Source organism: Haemorhous mexicanus, chromosome 24 (assembly GCF_027477595.1).
Source record: "Haemorhous mexicanus isolate bHaeMex1 chromosome 24, bHaeMex1.pri, whole genome shotgun sequence".
In the NCBI taxonomy this organism is placed as follows: Eukaryota; Metazoa; Chordata; class Aves; order Passeriformes; family Fringillidae; genus Haemorhous; species Haemorhous mexicanus.
The window spans coordinates 1,009,759-1,032,481 of record NC_082364.1 but is presented as its reverse complement, the minus strand read 5'-3'; the positions used below and the strand labels follow the sequence as shown (position 1 = coordinate 1,032,481).

The following is a 22,723-nucleotide window of genomic DNA, read 5'->3' as shown; positions in this document are numbered from 1 at the left end:
TCACAGAGCCATGGTGGAGTAAGGAAGATCTGGGCTGCAGATATGTTGGTCCCTGGAGAGAGCACTTTCACAGAAAACGGGAGAGGGTTGGGAAAAAAAAACTAAAAAAACTTTCCAGGCACAGATTTGCAAAATGCCTGAGCAAATCCAAATGCTGCCAGGGTAGATTTCATCAGAGCAGAGCTGACATCATGCTGAGAGAGGTCACTCACAGGAGTTGAGCAAATAGCTGGAATAAGGATGCCTGGGAATAGCAGAGGGGCTTTGCTCCAGCCACAGGCACAGCTCTCTGTGTCCACCTCCTGCTCACACTCAAGTGCTCACCAAAGGAGAAAGGAAAAAAAACACCAAATGCCCGAGCATTTGCCAAGGAGAGATTTCAAACTGTACATTTCACCCAGCAGTCACTGTTCTGCTGAGCCCTCAGCCGCAGAAAGTCTCTGAACATCAGGGCTTTCCCTCCCCTGGGGGCAGTGAGCACCAGCAAGGAGCTGGAACGCTCACATGAGAGCAGCACATGCCCAGGGGAGCTTACACGGGGTTTAAGTGCTTCAGGACAGGCTTCTGTGAGACTGAAGGGAAACAAACTTCATCTTGGTCTTTGGCAAAGGTCACATTGTGCAACTTGAGCTCTTTCTCTTGGTTCTGTGGCCGGGCTGTCCTGGTGGTACCTGAGCCCTGGGCTGCTCCCTCCTCACTCAGCCCAGGCCAGAGAACATCTGCCCTGCCAGCTGCTCCTCCAGGAGTCCTGGAATCCCAGCCTGGGCTGGCCTGCACAGGACCTTAAAGCTCATCTCATTCCACCGCACCTTCCACACCACCAAAAATGGCCCCAAGTGCAAGCTCAGCATGAAAATCCATCTGGTGGGGCAAAAATCAGATCCTGGTGCTTTTCTAACAACTTCTGAACTACAGAGGTGTAGGAGGAGACATCAGCTAGTCCCAGGCGGGGAAGGCATGAAGCCATTCCCTGAGCCCAAGCAGGGAAGGCAGGAACACTTTCCCCAGGCCCTGGCAGGGAGTTGCTTTAGCTGATGGCCCAGCGTGGCCTCTCCTCTCCAGCTCTGGTGACCTCCAACCTGCCAAGAAATCAAAAACTCCCAGAACTGGGTTGGAATAGACCTTAAAGCCCATCCAGTGCCATGGGCAGTGACACCTTCCACTATCCCAGGTTGCACTTGGGACACTTGGACACTTCCAGGGCTGGGGCAGCCCCAGCTGCTCTGGGCACCCTGTGCTAGTGCAAAGCATTGAGTTACAAGAGACCCAAAATTGCCAGCAGAGTGGAATGGGAATTTGGGAATCCCTGTTTCCTTGCAGGCCTCCATGGATGCCACTTTGCAAAGCCACTAAGCAGGAGCCATGACACCAGTCCTGCAAACACCAGGAGAAGTGCAGAGGGTGCAGCTTGGCAGGTGCACCCTGCCCACGGGATCCTCCCAAGACCCCAGGAGCAGCAAGCAGGGTTGCTGCCCCCACATGCAAGGGAGGTGCACACAGAACTCCAAAATACCAAAAACCAGCAAAATCACCAGCTGAAAGGGGAGAGGAGCACTCCCACACCACAGCAGGGAAGAAGGAAGCTCCCACCCTTCGGCATCACTTCAATAGGTGGACAATAAATACAAAACCCCCATATTTAAGGGGTTTTTCTGCATTCTGGGCCAATCCTCACTAAGGGAACCCCTTGACACCATCAAGGTAGGTGCCAACCTGGTGATGCTGTGCCTGAGGGTGGCACTAAGGGCAAAAACCCCAGTAAATGAGGGCAGGACTAGGGCACAAAGCAAATCTGGAATGACACTTGGGGGGGGACACAGCAAACAGAGCCTGGCAGGGGTTCAGGCTCCTTTCTCCAGCTGAGGCTGCTCTGAGCCCCCCAGCACAGGGAAGGTGCCACCGCTGTGACCTACTCATGCCACCACAAATGTCCTACCCGTGCCCCCCCATGCCCTACCCGTGCCACCCCATGTCCTACCCATGCCACCACAAATGTCCCACCTATGTCGCCCCGGCTCCCACTCGTGCCCCCCATGCCCTACCCGTGCCGTAGTGCTCCAGCCCAGTGGGCACCTCCTGCGTGGCAGGCTCATCCCAGAGTGGGCAGCAGGGCCGGGGCTGGCAGCAGGAGGCCTGGAAGGCACAGGTCACCCAGGGATCCTCGCAGGGAATGGGCACTCCTTGTTTCTGGAAGGAACAGAGGGAACTGTCAGGGGAGGGGGACCCTGAAATGTGCGGGGGGCAGGGGGGCTGCTCCAGAACCCGTCAGATCCCAGCTCAGCTGGCTCGGGGGTGTTGGGACAAAAAAGGCCTTTTTTAAACCAAGATGAGGAGAAAAGTGAAGGTAGGAGTGAGGCTGAGCTTGGCACGATTGCAGCTTGGGGGTCTCCCATGGGGACACCCTCTGTGGCAGGGGTCTGTTCCACACCCCACAACTGGGAATGTCACTTGAGGGCAGCAGGAGGCCCCAAAAGCCCCCAAAACGTGGGGGTCACCAGGGGGTGCAGAACCACAGCCCTGCCTAGACACTGAGGGGGAGCCTGGTCCCAGCTCTCATATTTATGTTCCTCTTCCTATTTATAGGGATATTATTTGAGATTATTTTCTTTTTATTTGTGTTGTTTATGTTGGTTTTATTGGTGTGTCCACCGAGATGTTTATACATGTGGTATGTACATATGGGTATATGAGTTATACACCTCATATGAAATGTACAGATGCATCTTTAGTTTATATAACATAATGTATCATTACCCAAACATTACATTACATATTATTATGTGTTAACACACAATACATTATAGATGTACTGATTATATGGGTGATAGAAGAATTTATACACCCACACCTGTGTAATCCTAGCTTATAACTCTGTATAAAATACACATTTATTTTTATTGTATATGAAGCTAAATTTATACTTCATAAAAAAATACATTTACTATACATGGATACAGAGGTATTTAGAAACATAGATTTGTTTAGATTGGGAACAAAGCTTTAATAAATGATCCCAGGATATAATTTTCCTTTTATTTAGTACACACCTATTTTATACATATATATTTATGTATACATATAGTGTGTACACACCATATTTATTATGTGCATCTGTGTGTATATTTTATATATATATATTTACCATGGACACACACACATATACACCACATAATAAATACATTGCATTTAAATGTTTGTCTCCCTAGAAGAGGACAATACCATGCACATACCTATAAATAAATGCAGGATGTTTGAATTTTTTATCATTGTTACCATTTCCCTCTATTCGGAGGAATAGATTTCCTTGATGGCAAATCAATATTTAAAAGCCAAATGCTTGCTCGGAACCATTTAAAGGAAAGCTGTGAAGCTGCCTTGGGAATATTCCATGGCTCAGGATGGGCTTTTCTTCCCAGTTTGGGGAAAATGTTGGGTTTTAGCACAAGTTCTGTGCAGCCTGAGGTGTCAGCCCAGAGCTTATCTGACCTCCCAAGCTCAGCAGTTCTTTGGACAAATGGTTACAAATGCCATTTCTCTAAGTAGAGATTTGATTTCTCTGAATATATTTCTCTGGTTTATTGAAATACGGATCAGATTTCCCTAAATATGGATCTGATTTTCCTAAAAATAGCTCAAATCCCTGCCCAATCTGTCCCAGGACCACACTGCAACCTTTATTGCACACAACCACCCACCAGAGCTGGCTCGGGACAGGGAGCACCAGAGTGGTCCCAGAACTCCAGAAAACCACGGGAGCTTTTCCCAGTCGCTGTCCTGCTCTGTGCTGGTCCCACTGGTCCCAGGTAAAGGGCAGCAGGGGGAGCAGGTAGCGGGACAATGCTTCCCCTGACACTCCTCCCACACCAGCACAGGAAATCCGACCCAGGATCTCATTTCCAGGGGAGGTTTGCAGGCTCCAGAGGGTCAGAGAAGCTCTGGGTAAACACTTGGAATTCAGAACTGCCCTGAACTACCTCAAACCTTGGATCCTCAGGAGATGGCACCAAGCTGGGTCAGGGCTGGAGAAATCCCAGCAACCTGAGAGAAAACTGCTGGGGTAGGAAACCAGCCCCAATTCCTGTCTTTTATAGAGGCATGGAAAGGTTTGGATCGGAAGGGACCTTAACGACTCTCTCACTCCACCCCCTGCCATGGGCAGGGACACCTCCCACTATCCCAGGATGTTCCAAGCCTGTCCAGCCTGCCCTTGGACACTGCCAGGGATCCAGGGGCAGCCACAGCTGCTCTGGGCACCTGTGCCAGGGCCTGCCCACCCTGCCAGGGGTGAATTTCATTCTAAAATCTCATGTGTGCCCACCCTCATTCAGTGCAAGGCCATTCCCCTTGCCCTGCCCATTCCTTACCATCATTCCAGGCCGAGCCAAAGCATAAGGAGCTGCATTGCCAATGGCTGTGTCCATATAATAACTCATCATCTTGGAGGTGCCTGCAGGAACGGAGAGGGGCATTAGATTCCATGCCATAAAAACTGACAGCACCAGCTAAATCCATGCTTTCCACAGCTGTATAAAGCTTGGAGCACTGTCACCTTAACGAGTTTAGGCTGGAAAAGTTAAGGGGCAAAATACCTGGATTAATAGGAAATATTGTGATTAGAGGGGTTGTGCCAACAATGCAGCGCCCAGATGCAGCAGTGTAACCAGGGGAGAGCCTGACAATGGGGAATGAATTAATGAATGATCACCTGCAAGCTGAGGGAGCTGCTCTGAGGGAAGATGAGATCATATTTCCTTTGCTGGAGAATTGGTGGGAAATTGTTGCCAATTTCTTTCTTTTGAGAGAGAAAAAAAAAAAAAAGGCAGTTTGTTGAGATCAACACCTTTCCTGTGAAAGCTTTGTCAGACCCTGTCTGCCTCACAAAGAACTTTGCTGCTTTCAGGACACATCCTCTGGTTTTGCACGAGCTTAGGTTTCCCTCACTGAATCACTGCCTTCCTCACTCAGGATTCACTCTTCTGAGCAAATCCTCCTGCCAGAGCTGCTCATTAGCTGGATTTTTAATCCTCACTGAAGCCATTTGTGTGGCTGAGGAGCTGTGTGAGCACTGTGGCTCTGTTAGCAGAGCTGTGGGTGTTTCTCCCTCGCTCCTTGCAATGCCAATGGGAACACAGGGCCAAGGCAAGGTCTGTGTTTTGGGGCTGTGACTCCAAGGTGCTGGGGGGACAGAGGGAAGGGGAATAGCCTGGGCTGGGCAGGGCTGGCTCGGGCAGGATGGGCCCTGCAGCCGTGGGAATGGCTGCTCCCAGCCTGGTGGTGCAGAGGAGCTGCTCTAACCTCCCTGAGGACACAGCCCTGGCTCCTGGGGACCCCTCTGCACTCCTGCAGAGCTCTGGGCTGTGGCCACTGCAGCTGCAAACACCTGGCTGAGTTATCTTCCAACAAAATCCTGGAATTATCTGGTCCAACGCTGAACCTGGCACTGCCAGGTTATCCCAAGTGCCATTTTACACGTTTGGAACACCTCCAGGGAAGGGGACTGCACAGCTGTGCCAGTGTTTGGCAAACCTTTGAGTGAAGAAATTTTCCTGATATCCAACCTAAACCTCTCTTGGTGCTACCTGAGGCTGTTTCCTTTGCTCCTGTCACTTGTTTCCTGGGAGAACAGAGAACTCCCCCTGGATGCTCTCCTTACAGGGAGTCATGCAGAGCCAGAATTCACAGAATCACAAGATTGGAAGAGACCTTCAAGATCATCGAGTCCAACCGAGCCCCAACACCTCAACTAAACCCTGGCACTGAGTGCCACATCCAGGCTTTTTTTAAAGAGGGCCCCCTGAGCCTCCTTTTCCTCAGGCTGAGCCCCTTTCCCAGCTCCCTCATCAAACTCGAGCTCTGCATGTTTTGTGCTCAGCTCTTCTCAGCAGAGCCAGCTCACCCACATCACCCTCAGCCTCCACTTCTACTCTGCACCCCTGAACATCTCCTGGAGGCCCTGGGACCCTCTCCCAGCCTTCCCTCTGGTCCTTGCCTCTGGGCTTTGCTGCTGCAGAGCTCTCTGCAGTTTTCCACCCCCGGGGCACGGCAGAGCTGCTTTGGCTCTCACTCAGCACCTCGGCAAACAGGGACCCCCAGAGCATCTCCCCCGTGCCCTCTGAGTAATGGCCCAACACAAAACACCTGCATGTGCACAGTATTAAATTATCATCATCATTTCCTGCTGGTTATTACTAACTCTGCCTCAAACACCAGCAGAAGTTTTTTTTTTTCAAACTTCTCTTTTTTAATTCACAAGACTGAAAACTACCCCTACGTGGTGGAAGAACAACCAACCTGTTTCTCTTTGTGCTGTACCCAAAACCACACCGAGTGCGAGTTAGTGTGGCTGAGAAGCCTTAACTAATCTCAGCATCTGTGCACGCCCTGCCAGCCCGCCCTAACGAGGCGTTAAAACGCCTTGGCTTCAATCTCCCTGCAGCTGGGGCAGCTGCAGCTGGGCCAGACAAAGCGTGTGCAGCGCATTGCTGCAGCCTGGCTGAGCACAGAACGTTTAGGGCTCGAAGGGACCTTCAGGCTCGTCCCGTGCCATGGGCAGGGACGAGTTTAGGCTGGAAAAGTTCTCTCTTCCACAAGACCAGGGTGCTTTAATCCCGGTCCAACCTGGCCTTGAGCGCTTCCAGGGGGGAGCACCCCGGCATGAAGGGCATCCCCTAACGCAGAGCAAGGTGCTCCATCCCAGCCCATCACACACCTGACCCCGACCTTCAGCACATGGAAACCGTCTCAAGTAAACACGGGCTGGCCTTGCCCTAAAGCAAAGGTTGATGCTGCCAAACAAAGCAGGACAGACAGGGTGAAACAGCCAGAGAGAGCTGGGGCTGTTCACCTGCCACAGTGACACCCACGTGCCCGAGGGTGAGGGCTCTCAGCCCCAGGAGCAGCCAAAGAGCAGTCAGACCCCTGCTCTCTGCTCTGCAGCTCGTGCAGCAGCAGCTGGGGTTGCTTTGGGGTTTTCTCCCCTTTGGTGGAGGCAGCTCACTCACAGCAGCTCTCGAGAGCCACGTTCACGCCTCGCTGGCTGTCCTTTGCATCTTTCTCAGGCTGAACCTTCCAGCAAGGCACCGCACGCTGCTGCTCGAGGCCGTGGGTGTGCTCTGAGCTCAGCAGCACCAAACTCATCCTGACACCTAGGACAGGCTTCATGCAGCAAGGAACAGCAATAGGATTCAAGCAGAGCTGCAAAGCAGCCCCAGCAGCTCCCTCATAGCCAAGAGGTGAATTAGCATCTCTAGACAGCAGCTCCAAGACATTTAGAGCCAGTTTGCTTTCTGGTTTCTCTTCCCCTCCAAGCTGAGCTGTTAAAAAGCACAAGAGAGGGGCAGGAGCACAATACAAAACTCAGCAACATTTTGCATCCCTATCTCTGTGGGTTTAAGAGAAGTCCTGGTTAAACAAAAATTAAACCAGTTCCCCAACCTGATGCAGGTTTTGTGTGTGACAATGGTTAAAGGGCAGAGAAACACAGGCTGGAGGCTGTGAAAAGGACCTGGAATCATGGAATCCCTGAAGAAGGAACCCCAGAAGGGACCATTCCAAGCCCCCACTATGGATGGCAGGGATGGCACCCAGTAAGTGACACACCCTGCTGGAAAAGGCAGGTGAGCAGATTCTGGGCACGGAATAATTGTGCTCTGGAAAAGTGAGTGTGGAGAAGGAGACAGGGACAGGACAGAGGGAGCTCTACTGTGCTTTGTCCAGGCTAATTTTAACAGAACTTCCACCACTTCCCAGAGGAAACTACTTCACAGCCCAAAACATCTCTCACTGTCAGCAAGTTTCCCTGATGGCTGAGCGATATTTTGCTTCTCTTCAGCTTCCTCTAATAAGAGCCCAAAGAGTTCCTCTCCTCCCCTGGATGCTGTCAGGGAGCTCAGCTGAGCTCCATTCCAGGCTGGAGCTCTCTGGGCAGGTAATTTGGCTGATACTGAGGAAATCACTGCAGATTTACATCAAGATAATCCAGAGCCACAGCTTGCTGGGAGCTGCTAGTAAATAGAGGGGGATCTGAACCATTTGGTAATATCCTTAATGATTTAACAGCTTGACTTCAGCCTTATTGTTTGCTCTTTTTATTCCTGTCCTATTGTGAAAACATGTGTAGGAGAAACAGCATTTATTTTGGGACTTGATCAAGTACCAGCTGAAGCTATTACACTCTTGGGTCATTTCTAAACTAAATTAAAATTTTAATTTCATTTCAACATCCATCCCTCCTCTTTTACAAGGTTGAGGGTTTTTTTGATTTTAAGTCAATTACTGAGCTTGGTTTAAAAAGGGAAAAGCTGTTTGTGCTCATGACTAACACACACCCCCTTGCAGAAGTTGGGAAGGAGTTAAAAGTGAATATTAGAATAAAGTGAGCTTTGTCTGTTGGATATATGAAGACACTTCACAGTATTTTCCTGTTTGTTGTTTGTTGTTCAGTTTTATGTTTGCTCAAGGATAGGCAGAGGGAAGTGGAGCGATGCCACAGTGACGTCCCAGAGGCAGAGTCAAGTCCCATCCCTGTTTCCCAGTTTAATGCTCCATCCATGGCTCTGGCTGAGTCCTGAGGCTCAGACTGTTCCCCAGTTTCTGAGCTGCAGCACCCCACTCAGCTCTGTCCCATGTCCCTCAGCCCAGCTGGGCACCAGGGAAGGTGTCACTGCAGGGTGGCACACCTGGGACAGCCACCAAACACTGTTTGGGTGCTTTCCTCCATCCCAATAAACCAAAAAAATTCCTTTTCCGTGGGGTCTGACGAGAAGCCAGGAGGATGGGGCAGCATCAGCAGCCCCACCAAAATATTTCTGGCTTCAAGAAGGTGAATCAAGGCTTCAAGAACCTGCAGCAGCCCCTGCCACACCCCCGCCCTCCTCGGGCCGCCTGGCTGACCCAGAGTTGCTCAGTGATAACCACTTCATTTTTGCGTCCAGCAATAATTTATCATCTTTGAGGGGGTGGGGCAAAGAGCCGGTGGAAATGACATCCTTCCGCCAGGCTTTAACCCCTGGGATGCTGGCACTTTCCAGGCAGCCCGTTCCCAGGGGAGAAGGGGCTGTTGATCTGTTGGCATCTTAGGAACCTCCTCCCATTCATCAGCGCCCGGCACCGCCTCTCACAAAAGGAGCATCCCTAAGGCAGGAGCAGCGGACAGGAGGGTGTTTTCTGCACTTACAGCCGTGGTTTGAACAGATTGGCCGCACTCAATCCCACATTTCTGATGATTTTATAACTTTGGGGTGTTCGCACCCGGTTTCCTGCGGGGCAGCAGGAGGTGCTGCGGTAAACAGAGCAGCAATGGCCCTTCTGCAGCCGCTGGAAATCCCCCGGGAGGGTGACGGGCCGGGAGGAGGTCACCCGGGGAGAGTGAGGGGGCTCGGCCGAGGGTGTGAGCCCCGGGCTGCTGCCGGGCGCTGCTTGCCGGGGCTCGGCCTCTGCCGGGGACGGGGCAGATGCCCGCAGCGCATCCCCGGCTGCCCCGGCGCTCCCGGGCTCCTCCCTCCCCCGGGGCCTTGCAGACACGAGGGCATCTCGAGAGCCCTCCCGTCTGGCTGGTCAGGCTCTGCCTGGGATGGGTGACAGTGCCAGGGGGGTTAAAGCTCGGCCCAGCCTCACAAAGCCCTGGCTCTCTGTGCTCGGAGTAAACTGCTTTTTCTCTACGTTTCTGCTGCTCTCTGCTCATCCATCGATTACTCAGCTGCTAATTAAGCTAAGATAATGCCCCCATCAGCAGCCCCAGCAGATGCACAGCGAGCTGACAGCACGGGTCAGGCAGGAGAGGGTTTAGGTGGGATGCCAGAGCTGCTGCCATTAAATCACCCTGCTCTGCCCCGGCTCACAGCAGCCACTGGCAACTGCAGGAGGATGTGAAGGGAGAGTTAATTAGGTCAGCTGTTGTCTCACTCACGAATTTGCCTCCTGAACCAGTAGACTCACACACAATGCCATGGGCCAGGCCCTCAGCTGGGGCAGAGCACAAGGGGAATGAACAGGATCAGTATGCCGCTGTTCAGAGAAGGATCCCTGCCCTCTCACACCTTGCCCATCTCACAGAGCCCAGCCTCTCCCTGGCAGAGGGCCTTGGGCAGGGCTGGATAGCCCAGCTGGGAGTCCCCCAGGATCCCTGTGGCACCTCCAGCCGGACACCTGGAGCAGCCTGCCCCAACCCGCTCTGAAATGCCCACCAAACCCTGCTCTCCCACAGGGCCCCAAACCACTGGGGAACGTGGGGTTACCTTCTGTTTCTTTGTCCCTCAGCTTGGGAAAGAGGTTTGTGATCTGGAGGGGCACACAGTCCCCTCCCGCAAAGCTCTGTGGTGAACCTGAGGACAAGGGACACACACACATCCCCGTGCTGGGGTAAAAAAAACACCTCGGGCTTCCACACATCCCCAGCCCTGGGCAAGCAGTAAATACCCAAACAAATCAGGCCTGCCAGAGCATTATTTTCCCGGCAGGCAGGGTGCATAGCTGCACACCCAGAAGAGCAGAGGGCAGCAGAACCAGGCTGAGGCAGGACCGGGCTCCAGCAGGAAGGCAGCCCGGCCCCAACCCGGCCCAGCCCGGCCCAGCCCGGCCCAGCCCGGCCCCAGAGGTGGCCGTTGGCAGCGCAGCAGGGGAAGCTGGCGGTGCCTCTAACACCGAGAGTGGCCACATGCACAGACAGCAGTGATTTACAGACTAACAGGAAGGGGAAGGCCTTGCTGGGCTCCTCAGGGACTCACAATTCCCACTGCCAGGGCCGGGGGGCAGGATTCTGCTCTTCCCAAGGAATGGCAGCACATCCCTGCTGTTGTCACACTCCAGCTTCTCCCAAAGGCAAATGCTGGCACCTGTGGCACTCTGGGCTCTTTAGGGGATGGCATCACCGTGGAAAACCCCCGGAGGGGTCATAGTAAATCCTTCCAATCATCCCTGCAAAGCAGGAATCAGCCCCAGGTCTGTCCGTCTCACCCTGGGCACTTTGGAGCTCCCCTCCCTCACAGCAAAACCAAACCAAATTACACCAAAACCAAATTAAAATTCAGAGCAGCAAAGGAACTGCAAATTTAATTCACTGTACTAATACAAGTGCATAGCCTTCCACCTCGATTAGGAAAATAATAATATTCTCCTAAATCTCCATATAAAATTTATGTACCAAATATATATATAAATATATAAATTTTTAAAGGGAGGCATAATCTGAGACATTTACAGAAGATCCTGCTGTAGCAAATACACAAATCAGTCACTGGGTGAAACTGGAAATTGAGAGAGGAAAAGTAAATCACCACAAACCAAATCTGAGGTGTCCTGAAAATGTCCACAGGTACCTCCGATCCCCAAACGAGTTCAAAGAGCCTCTTCCCCCACCACTTACGGCTCAGCTGAAGGACCCGGGGAAAAGCTTGATATCCTCCACGGCTTCCCACACTTGTGTCCGCTCTCCTCCCAGCTACCTGGTGCTCTCCGCGCTGGAGCCGGGGAGGATAGAAATACCATAGTGTTCGAGGCAGGGCTGCTATTCAAAGGGAGGGGGAGTGGTCAGCCCCGCACCCCGGGCGCTGCGAACGCCGCCAGCCAGGAAAGAGCCACCTCTGGCCGCTGTCACGGCGCTGGGGAAACAAAACAGCCGCTGCTTAGAGGTGGGGATGGGTACAGCCCTGCCAGCCCCGCCGTGGGGTGGCCTTTGGGTCGTGCCCTGTGAGTGCACCCGAGGCTCCAGCCTGCCCAGTGCTACTGCAGCCCCAAGTCCCGTCAGCGGAGTTTGTTCCTGCCCAGGGACCGAGTCAAGGCTGGCCCGGTGAGGCTGTGGCAGCCCTGGCTCCAAAGCCCAGCCCAGCAGCTGCTGAGGTGCCCCATGGCAGAAACCCCTTCCCTGAAGGGCGCTGGCACCGCTCCTGTCCCTGCTCTGTGCGGGTCCGGGGCTCTGCTCCGCTTCCCGCCTTAGCCGAGCCCGGGAAGGCTCCAGCCTGCTGCCAGTCCTGCCAGCTCTCGGCATGTACCCTGGAACCAACAATGTGCCCTGGGGGCCGCTGCTCGTTTTTACAGCCCTAAAGGCTGAGGGAAGCTCCCTCCGAGGAACTGCAGAGGGAATTTGCTCCCGGGGCAGCGCTGGGAGCCGCCGGAGCAGCTCTGCCAGGGCTGGATGGTCCCGACCCGCATCTCCCCAAAGCCCAGCCCCAAGGCAGGTGCTCAGGGTGTGCGGGGCCTCTCCAGGCAGGAGAAGGGCAGGACAGCGCGTTCCCGGCTGCCCAGGGCTAGCAGAGGGACAGAAACCCAGCGTGCAGTGATCTCAGTCCTTTAACGCCCCCGGGAATTATCCAGAGGCTCTGGAACAGCAGGATCTTTGCCTAATACCCCTGTCTTCCTCTACACAGCCTGGCCAGGGAGCTCCAGACGCCAGTAGCCCCGCAAATCCCGGGTGCTGGAGGACGTGCCCATCCCGCCTCTCCCCCTCTCGCTCTCCGGGCAGCAGAGCCGCCTTTTCCTCCAGGAGAGGGCTCCAGGCTGGAGCTGCTGCCCGGCTCCAGCACGGATCCCACCCCGCTGTGTCCATGAGCAGCCCGGGACCAGCCCCTGTCAGGGGCAAAGCCCGGGCCCCGAGGGCTCCATGTGAGCTGCTCCAGGAGAAAATGGGGCGCCGGGAGCAGCTGTTGGCATTTCCCTGGAGATCCTAACAGAGACTGTAAGAGAAGAGCAGCAAAGAGCCCCCAGCCCCAGTGGGACTCAGCCCTCAGTGCCCCCCTGCTCTGACCCCAGGAGGTTCTGCTTGCAGAGGATCTGCAGGAGGGGGCGATCTCCAGGGAATTTAGCAGCACCCTCACAAAAAACCCAAGCAGCCTGTACATCTGAGCGCTGTCACTGCTGAAGGGTCGGTGTGTGGGGAGAGAATAACTCCTGGAGACTCCTTCCCCAGCACAGCCCTGGCTATTTTGAGTACTCTCAGCACAGTGGGCATTTGCAAAGTACAAACCAAAGCTGTGTTTGCTCCCACTTGGATAATTTCTGCCTGCACAGGGCTCTTGTAGCATCTCCTGCTGCCAAATGTTCCCCAGAGAAATCAGATGTGCTGAGCAAATGTTCACAAGACAAAAGTCCCTCCCGTCCCCCTCTCCCAGACCAGGAGGTTGCTAAAATGCACAGAGTAACAAATAGAAAAAAACTCCATTATTTATGCACATAAAACTATTCCCAAGTCCTTCAGGAGCTGCCAAATGATGAATGAATCTCTCCTTTAGCCCTGAATTTAGAAAGACACAGCTCCAGGTGGCCCAAATCAGTTACCTGCTGGACTGGCCAGGCACGGCTCCCTCTTGTAGCTGTTTTAACACAGGAAATGATTTACAGGGTTCCATCTCCCCAGGAAGGTTTCCAGCCTCCTGGGCTTTTCTACAAAGGCTCTGTCACATCTGAGCTCTAAAGGAGTGGAATGTGTTCAGCAATCAATTTTTATCAGGGCAACTCTTCCGGGGATAACCCTGCTGGCAGCTGCGAGCAAGATGTCTCTGCCTGGATGCTGTCCTCAGGAGGGTGCTAGGGTGCAGAATGCAGACATTAACAGCTCTGTGGAGTGGCTGTGCAGCCAGCTGGGAGGCTGGCATGTGGAATCCCAGAGTCATGGAATGCTTTGGGTGGGAAGGGACCTGAAGATCACCAGGTTCCACGTGGTTGCCTGGTTTCAGGGTCACTGCTGTCACATCAGTCACCCAAAGCAGTTGCTTCAGCTCACAACAAAAAGTAGGGTTAAATTTCGGGCAGCTCATGGAATTGATCATAAAGTCATTGCACTTTCCATGGCAGCTGCTTTGGGTTTGCTCCGTGCTCATAAAAAATAAAGCAATCCCTTAATGTTTCCCTGCAGCAGTAATTGATGGCTTCACCAAACTGGGGATGTCTTGGGGATGTTTCACAGGTTCTGCACTTGTAGGCTGCTTAAATTTGGGGGCCCTCAGGCTCCTGTTGAAAGGTGCAGCACACTGGTGTCAGCAGAAACAGCCCTCTTCCCAGTACCCTGAGAAATCCTCAGCACCACTTGGGGCGGGAGCTCAGAGCAGCAGCACTGGGAGGGTGACAGCACCTGGAGATACTCCTGGTTTGGCTGCTGGAGCTGGGCAGGGAGCTTGGATAATCTGGGCAAAATTCAGCCCAGTCCTGAGTGTCACCAGCTGTCACCTACCTGTGCTCCACTCCCTTGCAGCCCCAGGTTCCTCTCCAGGGAGAGATCCCTGTGCTCCTGCCTGTGGATCATAAAGTACTAAAGGGGAGAAGCTTCCAGAGCCCTTCATGGATCACCATTTCCATCTTACTCTGGGAAAACAGAGAAGGAACCAACAAAATGGTCCTGAGTGCCTGAATCTCTGCTTTTGGTGTTACCCCAGGGCAAAGAGGAAATGAGGATTCCTGAGCTGGAGAAACCTTCCCAGTGTTTGCCCTGGGAGAAGGTGACACAGCTGGATCAGGAGCTGCCTGTGCCTGGAAATCCATGGCAGCTTTGCCCAGGGAGATGTTCCCTCTGCCCCTGCTCAGAACCTGGGTGTGCCTCACAGCCTGTGCTCAGATGTTCCCAGAGCTGGGCACATCTGGGACCCAGCTGCTGACACCCTCTGGAGCTGCCTGGCCTCAAAAGCCAACGGGGACAGCACCAGAGCTCATTCCTCTGGACCAACCCCCATGAATTCCCTCCTGTATGGAGCCCAAGGATGCTGAATGTCTGAGCTAAGGGGAAATTTCTGCCCTCCCAAGCAGGAGAAGGAGATTTTTCTACCCTTGGATCAGGCAGGAGCTCAGATCTTGCATGTCCATTATCTTGGATGTGCAGGTGAAGGATATGCACTAAAAATTTGGGGTGCACAGGATCCTGAATGCTTCAACTGCCCCAAAAGTGACTTTTGTGATGCTTCTTAAGGCTGGGAGCTGCTGCACCTGGATCTGCTCCACATCAACCAAGATAATTGTGATGAGCTGGCTCACCCATGGTTTATCCCGCTTTTCTAAGGGAGATCAGCTCTGTTTAAAAATGGGCTTTAAACAGGGAACATCTGAAGGTGTCAGGACTGGGTGAGAAATGACATGGGCAAAAATTCCTTTTTCATCTCTCTCCCCATGGATAAAAACACATGGATGTGTATGGAGGTGAGAAACCCCAAAATCACACCAATAACAACATTTTCTTCCCTGTGAGGGTGGGCAGGCCCTGGCACAGGGTGCCCAGAGCAGATGTGGCTGCCCCTGGATCCCTGGCAGTGCCCAAGGCCAGGCTGGACATTGGGGCTTGGAGCCCCCTGGGACAGTGGGAGGTGTCCCTGCCATGGCAGGGGTGGCACTGGATGGGCTTTAGGGTCCCTTCCCACCAAGTCCGTTCTGGCATTCTGAGATTTGGTCACGTTTTCACTCTGGAGGAGGAAGTGAGAAGTTTCCACTCAGCTCTAACTCTGCTGTTAAGCAACATCTCCAGGGAAGTTCCAACCAGAACATCCCAGCCTGAGCCCTTGAGATGCAAACTTGTGGATTTTGCATAGCTGGCACAAAACCTGATCCCTTTTCTAGAGGCCAATGTGAACATTTTCATTGCAAACTCCTTGTGCAGGTGCCTCCCCACTCACACCATTAATAAAGCCCCGAAAGCTGCAAGAACAAGGTAAATTAATTCTCATTTCTGTCAACATTAACTGGGAAATCAGTCCTTACTCACAAGTTCTCCCATTGCAAGAAGAATTTAGCCTCCTGGTTGGAAGAAGGATCTTTGATTAGTCTGATACACTCAGACAAAAAAACAGTGAGGATTTCATCACACACGCCCTCTTCAAACTGTAAATTAAAATCCTCATCCAGAATCATTTAATCGAGGACTATAAAGCCAGATTTCAGAAGTGCTCTTTTCCCAGGCAGGCACATAAATAGAGATCAAATTTATAAAAATGCTATCAGCCAACAATTCCTGCTCAAACACATCTGGCCAGATTTCAAAACCAATTCAGCAGCCAGTTAATCACTTGCTCTTTATTATTTAACTTACTATTAGCATTGGGGGTAAAAAAACCACCAAGAGATATTTTTATTTTCTTTTATCTGTTAAAATATTCCCTGCATCTTGCCGGGGTGGAATTCAAAGCCTTGATAAAAATCATGACATTTTTAAAAAGTCAACTGCTTCTCAAGCCCGTGTAAAAATGCAGGGGGTGAATTGAGATCACTTCACTGCTTCCCTTTGCAGCTTCTTCTTCAAAAAATGAGATTAGCACTGCACTGAGAATGCCACATAAAACCCACCCAGAAAATAATCAGCAGCTTGTGAGGGTTGAGCTGGGATGGGAATGAATGGGAAGCTGGAATTCTCGTTATTGCTGGCGGTTCTCTGAGGACATCAGGGCACATCTCAAAGCTTTGTGTCCCCAGGGCTGGCTGTGGTGGAGGACAGCAGAGAGTGGTGGCTGTGGTCTCCTGGGTTTGGAATTCCTCCTTCCTGGCAAGCAGTGGCTCCAAAAATATTGGGGAAGGGTTGAGCAGTGAAAAAGGATGAGAGCCCCATCCCTGGAGGGGTTTAACAGAGTGGGTGTGGCACCTGGGGACAAGATCAGTGGTGGAAGCCCAGGGCACTGGGAATATTTCTCTGTCTGCTCTGGGGTGCCCTGACCCCCAGGGGAGCTCTGACTTTGACCCTCATTCATGGAGAAAGTTTCCCAGACTTCAAGATTGACTGGAACCTAGTGAAAGTGTGAAATGGATTATAGAGAGCAGTGTAGGTGTGTCACTGGGTGAGAAATTGAGGGTTTGGGATTTTTAGTGTGCTGTGGATGGAAGCAAGATGGAGGGCACAGGGTGTTGTCCTGGGTTTCTTCTCGATGGGTTTGGGTGGCTTTTTGTAATTGGGCAGAAAAGTCCACATTGTGTGCTTCCAGGGATCAGTTATTGGGTTAAAAGGGAAAATAATCCAAGTGTCAGTTCTTAATTGGATAGTTTAGTCTTAGAAGACTGTAACAAGATATTGTTGGCCATTTGGAGCCTTCCTGCCAAACTCATGGTTGTGAGGCTGTTTCACTGATAAGAAACAATAAACACCTGAGTCCCAACATGAACTACTGTCTCAAGTGCCTTCAATCCCGACCCAGAGAAACCCAGAGTCACTGGTGGATCCTTGGCAGTCCTGGGGGAACACTTGGATGGTCACAGGGAGTTTTCCAACCCAACTGAACCTGCATTCCCTGAGCTGGGGGCTGGAGCAGCATCTGGAGGAGGGGCTGCAAAGGCAGAGCCCAGGGTTTGCACCTGGCTCACTCAGGGTGGTCCTGGAGGCCTCGTGGTGTCTGTTCCCCCGGGTAGCACACCCAAGAGCAGTGGCCAGCACGGGTCTCAGCTGGACCTCTGAACCAGCTCCTGCTCCCCAGGTTCCATTTCAGGACTCCTGGCTCCACTCCAACCCAGCTCAGCTCATCATTTGAATGCCTGGGCTCTCCTTCCATGGCTCACAACTCTTCCCACCAGGAATACCACTGTATGGGGAGGAGGAGGACAAAGCACATGGGTGATGTAGGAATGAAGTGATTTGTCTGCAGTGGGTTCCGTGGGGAGCTGATAAACCTGGGAAATTCTCCTTTTCCTGAGGCCTTTTCCCAGTCTCAAAGTGACCTTTGTGTTCTCCATCAGCTGACAGACACAAGGACAGTGAGGTAGGTGCCACAAGCTCAGCAGGGCCAGGGTGGGAGCTGAGCCCTCCTGGGTCCCATCGTGCACCCAGCAATGCCAGGGACACACTCAGCTAAGGAAGTGTTATCCTGGTTCTCCCATAGGGCAGGGAAGGTGTGAGATGTTCCCGGTGGAACAGAAACTGGACATTTGTCAATGCTTTATTTGTATATCTAAACCAATACAAAATGATCTGCACCTTCATGAACACTTCTTGTTCCAGGAGAAGCAGCAGAGGGAAAAATTCCAGTAGCAGAAAAGCAAGGCTGGGTTCTGTGGAAATGAGTTATTAACATGTCCTCTACCTCTCTGTTTATTTTCCACACGGTTCCAGGTCAAGGAAAGTTTGTCTGTGACAAGGATTAGGCTTTGGGAACAGCTGTGCCTTTTCATATTTAATTCCTGAGCTGCACTGAGGGTGTTTGGACAGATTCTGCTTTGCCTCCTCTGTCGATTGTCAGAGGAGGATAACAGGACACAGGTGACATTTCCAGGATGGGATGTCCCCTCCATGAAGGACACCCAGAGCTCTGGAGGAAGAAAGGGGATAAATAAGGCGCGTTCTGGCTGAATCCATGCTGTCCCCGTGGCTGGCTGGTGCTGCAGGGGTTATTTATGGCCGGGCTGGGAATTGCAGGGCTGGGTCCCACATGTGAAGTGAAAGTGGAAGTGTGTGGGTGGGAGGGGAAGCAGCAGCCTCCCATTTATCAGCACTCCCGAGGCCGAGCAGCTTTCCCAGCTCCAGGCTGACATCTCCCAGGCAGCACTGCAGAACCCCAAAGGCATGATCCCATCCCAGGGTCCATCCTCGGGGATGCCAGGGGCAGGCACACCCACCCTGGAGAGGAAAAACCCTTCCCGACGTCCTACAGCCTGCTCTGGGTGCTTCACTAACCTGCCCACCCTCAGTGCAGCTCCTAAAAAAGGCAGCTGGGAATGGCCCAGCCTGCCCTCCCCCTTCCAGAGCCAGCCTGGGTCTGTGGGGCTTCAGCAGGGCAGGGGGATGGGCTGGAGGGAGGGGTCACGGCGGGGTGAGCTGATGAACAGCAAACAATCCTAATTTATGCAAAAAGCAGTCTGGAAAAAATGACATTCCTGCTTGTCTGCATGTGTAATATAGAGAGATTCCAAAGAAAGGAGCCAAAGATGTGCCCATGAATCAGAGCTTTATCCTGCCAGCCCCCAGAGCCCAGCCCGTGGGTTTGGGGCAGTTTGCCTTGGTAATTCCCAGCTCTGCAGCACAGGCTGCACCAACAGTGCCCTCTTGGAATCAAACAGCTCCTTTGGGCCTCGGATTTTCTCTGGTTTTCCACCCTCTTAGACAACAAACAAGCCATTAATGTCTGGCAGCACAGCCTGGATTCCCACTCCCCGAGCACAGCTCAGATCCCTGCTGGGGATGCCCAGTGCCACGTTCAGTCCCGTGTCCTGTGCCAGGGGAGGCACTCCGGGTTCACAGCTCTGGAAATAAGATCCCAGTGTGCCTTTTCCTGTTGGAAAACTCCCAACAGAGAGCAAGCCCAGACTTTACTTTTAACCCCTTTTGGCTCTCCACTGGGATAAGGACGTTTGCAGAGGGTCTCTGGGCTAATTTCTGATCTGTGTCTTCATTAACAGGAATCTTCTGTGCCCTGAATAACCCCTGGTTCATTCTGCTGGCAAGTCATAGACTCATGGAACGGTTTGGGATGAAAAGGATCCCACCCAGTGCCACACCTGCCATGGGCAGGGACACCTTCCATTGTACCAGGGCTCCAAGCCCTCTCCAGCCTGGCCTGGGACACTGCCAGGGACGGGGCATTGACAGATTCTCTGGGCAGCCTGATCCATAGCTCCAAAGCTTTACCCATCTGTCCCTATCTGCAGGGTCTCTGCCCAAACCCAAACCCCTGGGAACATAACCAGAGTGCCAACCTGTGAAAAGCTGCAGGTTTTCCCCAGGTTTGCCCTGCATATTCCCAGGCCCAGCTGGCAGCTCCAGCTGGATGCCCTGCAGCAGGAAATGGCAATTTTGGCTCAGGCTGGGCAAGAAGGGGAGCCCGGCTCACAGGAAGGGTGATGGAAGGAGCCATGGAGCAGCGTCCTGGGCTGGCACTCCTGCTCCAAAGGCTTGTCCCAGAGGATGCCTCAGGTTTAGCTTTTCTATTTTTCAGACTCTGTGCTGCTTTAGTGTGTGGGCCTGGGCTTCACATCAGGGGATGGTGAGCTCTGTGCACAGAGCAGGGAGACAAAACAGTTCCTGCTCCAGCAGGGCACCAAGGACAAATGATCCAAATCTCAGCCCAGGAACACAAACAATAGTGAATTTAAGAGAGAAAAACAAGCAGGGTGGGACTGATGGGCTAAAGTTGTAACTGGACAATGAACTCCAGTATGCAAATGGAGCAGAATTTATAAAAGTGAGAGACCCTGTGACTGGTCATGCATTTTGTGACCATTTTGAGTTGTGCTGCCCAAGGTGGATCCATTGAGGCCTCTTAATAAATCCCTACTTTATTCTTTAGCTCTGTCCAGTCTCTGCTCCAGGTCAGCCTGCACAGAGCATCACAGATGGGAGCCACCCAGCACTCACCAGGCAGTGACGGCACAGCCTGAGCTTCCTGCCAGTCCCTTAGGACAGATCCAAGGGTGGCTTTGCTCCCTTTTTCCACCTGGATCTGTTGTGTCAAGGGGGCACTGGGGATGGTGGTGCCCATGGATGGCTGGGAATGAATTTCCCAGGGGGAAATGCTGTCCTTGGCCAGCCTTTCCCAGCCCTGCAGGGATTTCTCCCCACAGCCCCAGCTCTGGGTGCAGAGCCCCAGCTCCAGGTGATGCTCCTGGTGGCAGGAGGAGCTCACCCTGCTGCTGGGCACATTGTCCTTGTCCTTGTCCCTGCCCAGAAGGACTCAGCTGGTCCCATCCTGGGCCTTTTGAAGTCAGCAGGAGCCCGGCCTGGGGAAGGTTTATGGGGTGAGCCCAGCTTTGGGAAAGTTTAAGGGATGAGCCCAGCCTGGGGAAGGTTTATGGGGTGAGCCCAGCTTTGGGAAGGTTTAAGGGATGAGCCCAGCCTGGGGAAGGTTTATGGGGTGAGCCCAGCTTTGGGAAGGTTTAAGGGATGAGCCCAGCCTGGGGAAGGTTTATGGGGTGAGCCCGGCCTGGGGAAGGTTTAAGGGATGAGCCCAGCCTGGGGAAGGTTTGTGGGGTGAGCCCAGCCTGGGGAAGGTTTATGGGGTGAGCCCGGCCTGGGGAAGGTTTGTGGGGTGAGCCCAGCCTGGGGAAGGTTTGTGGGGTGAGCCCAGCCTGGGGAAGGTTTGTGGGGTGAGCCCAGCCTGGGGAAGGTTTATGGGGTGAGCCCAGCTTTGGGAAGGTTTGTGGGGTGAGCCTGGCCTCGGGAAGGTTTGTGGGGTGAGCCCAGCCTGGGGAAAGTTTGTGGGGTGAGCCATGGCAGTGCTGGCTGAAGCTGTGTCCAGAAATCAGTGAGTGCCCTTTCCAGCACTCCAGGACGAGCTGGGGCTCCAGTGCTGCTCCTTCAGTGCCTGTAAATCTGCCCCTGAGGATTCACCAAGGTCAGCTGCAGTTTTATCTCATTTGGCCCCCTGGCACTGCCATGGGCACAGATAAGCCTTGCAGATGGGATGAGGAATTATTCTGTTTCAATCCCATCCTGTGGGCTTAGAGGGACCTTGCTGAGACCCAGCTCAGGCTGGATTCACCTCCTCCCTCAATGGGCTTCATTAGCTCCAGCTTTTCATGGATGCAGCAAATGAGAGAAATAAATACTACAATCAAAGTGCTCAAACCTACGCCTTGCCTATGCCAACACAAACCCTGAATGGGAGGAAGTATTAGGCTAAATTTAGCTCCTCAAGCAAAATCCAAGAGCTTTTATTTTTTCTTTAATTTTTTTTCTTTAGGTTCATACTGTAAAACATCTGCTGAACAGTTTCCTATAACTGTTTTTGGCTTTTAAATCAAAGAAAGAAGAAACAATGTCCCATTTTTGCAGAGAGAAAAGGAGGAGGGGAATAATAGACCTTCCTCTCAAAGGAGGATGACAATGAGGCTAGAAATAGAAAGGGGGGAGCTTTGAAACATCTTGAGTCCAGACAAGGAGTGGGTGGATGACAGGTCCAGGTATCTCTGCTTGCTTTGGCCACTTCCCATTCCAGGAGGGGGCTGGCAGAACTGCTGACAGCCAGAGGGAGAAGCCACAGGCAGGGCTGGATCTGCCTGGGTGAAGGGGGGCTGGGAAGGGGGTGCAGTGGGACTGGGCTGCACAAGGAGGTGGTGGAGGAGGAAAACCAAAGTTATTTAGCAGGAAAAAGAAAGAGGAGTTTTGCTTGGTTGTGCTGGCTTTTCCCCCGGCCCGGGAGAAGATTCCCTGCTCCTTCCAGCATCCCATGGTCCAGCTGAGCTCCTCAGGGTGTCCCACAGCTGCAGCCACCTCCACCCACCTGCAGCATCCCCGTCACCACTGTGGGTGGCCCTGAGCTGCCACATGTGCTTGGTCCCCTGCTAGTCTCAGGCCATCCCCTGCCTGGAGAAACCCGCTCTTCCCTGCCCTTCCCTGCTCTTCCCTGCCCTTCCCTGCCCTTCCCTGCCCTTCCCTGCCCTTCCCTGCCCTTCCCTGCTCTTCCCTGCCATTCCCTGCTCCACGGAGATCACAGAACCTCTGCCCCAGGGGGCACATGCAGCCCACGGGGACACGCAGCCCCAGGAGGGATGTTCAGCCCCAGGAGGGATGTGCAGCCCCAGGAGGGATGTTCAGCCCCTGGGAGGACGTGCAGCCCACGCTGTCACACCTCGCGGGCTCCTTGGCAGCGGGGGCTGTGCACAGAGGCCTTTCCTGCCAAGTCACAGGATGCGATGACGGCGCGGCTGGGAAAAACTTCAAACCAGCCCAAACAATCGGAGATTGTCTGCGGAGAGCGGGCTCTAAAATTGGCTCCTTGGATCAGCACCAGGCTCACCCCGGGGCCTTTGTGAGGAGCGCCGGGCCGGCAGCGCTGACGGAGAAGGAGCTAATCTCGCTTCCCATCTGCGTTTAGGCTCGGCTTAACCCGGCCGTGCCCGT

At 53.1% G+C, this 22,723-nt stretch overlaps 1 protein-coding gene across 1 annotated transcript in view; it reads right to left on the bottom strand.

The window, feature by feature from the left end:
- ETS1 (ETS proto-oncogene 1, transcription factor) overlaps window positions 1–11,504 on the bottom strand; it is a 77,864-nt gene extending 66,360 nt beyond the window's left edge. The window contains exons 1-3 of the mRNA XM_059866978.1: window positions 11,363–11,504; window positions 4,365–4,447; window positions 2,043–2,187 (exon numbers count right to left, since the gene is read on the bottom strand). Coding sequence (XP_059722961.1) covers window positions 2,043–2,187; window positions 4,365–4,436 — 217 coding nt within the window. The 5' untranslated portion in view covers window positions 4,437–4,447; window positions 11,363–11,504. The remainder of the gene's footprint in view (window positions 1–2,042; window positions 2,188–4,364; window positions 4,448–11,362) is intronic.
- Between the last annotated feature and the right edge of the window lie 11,219 nt (window positions 11,505–22,723).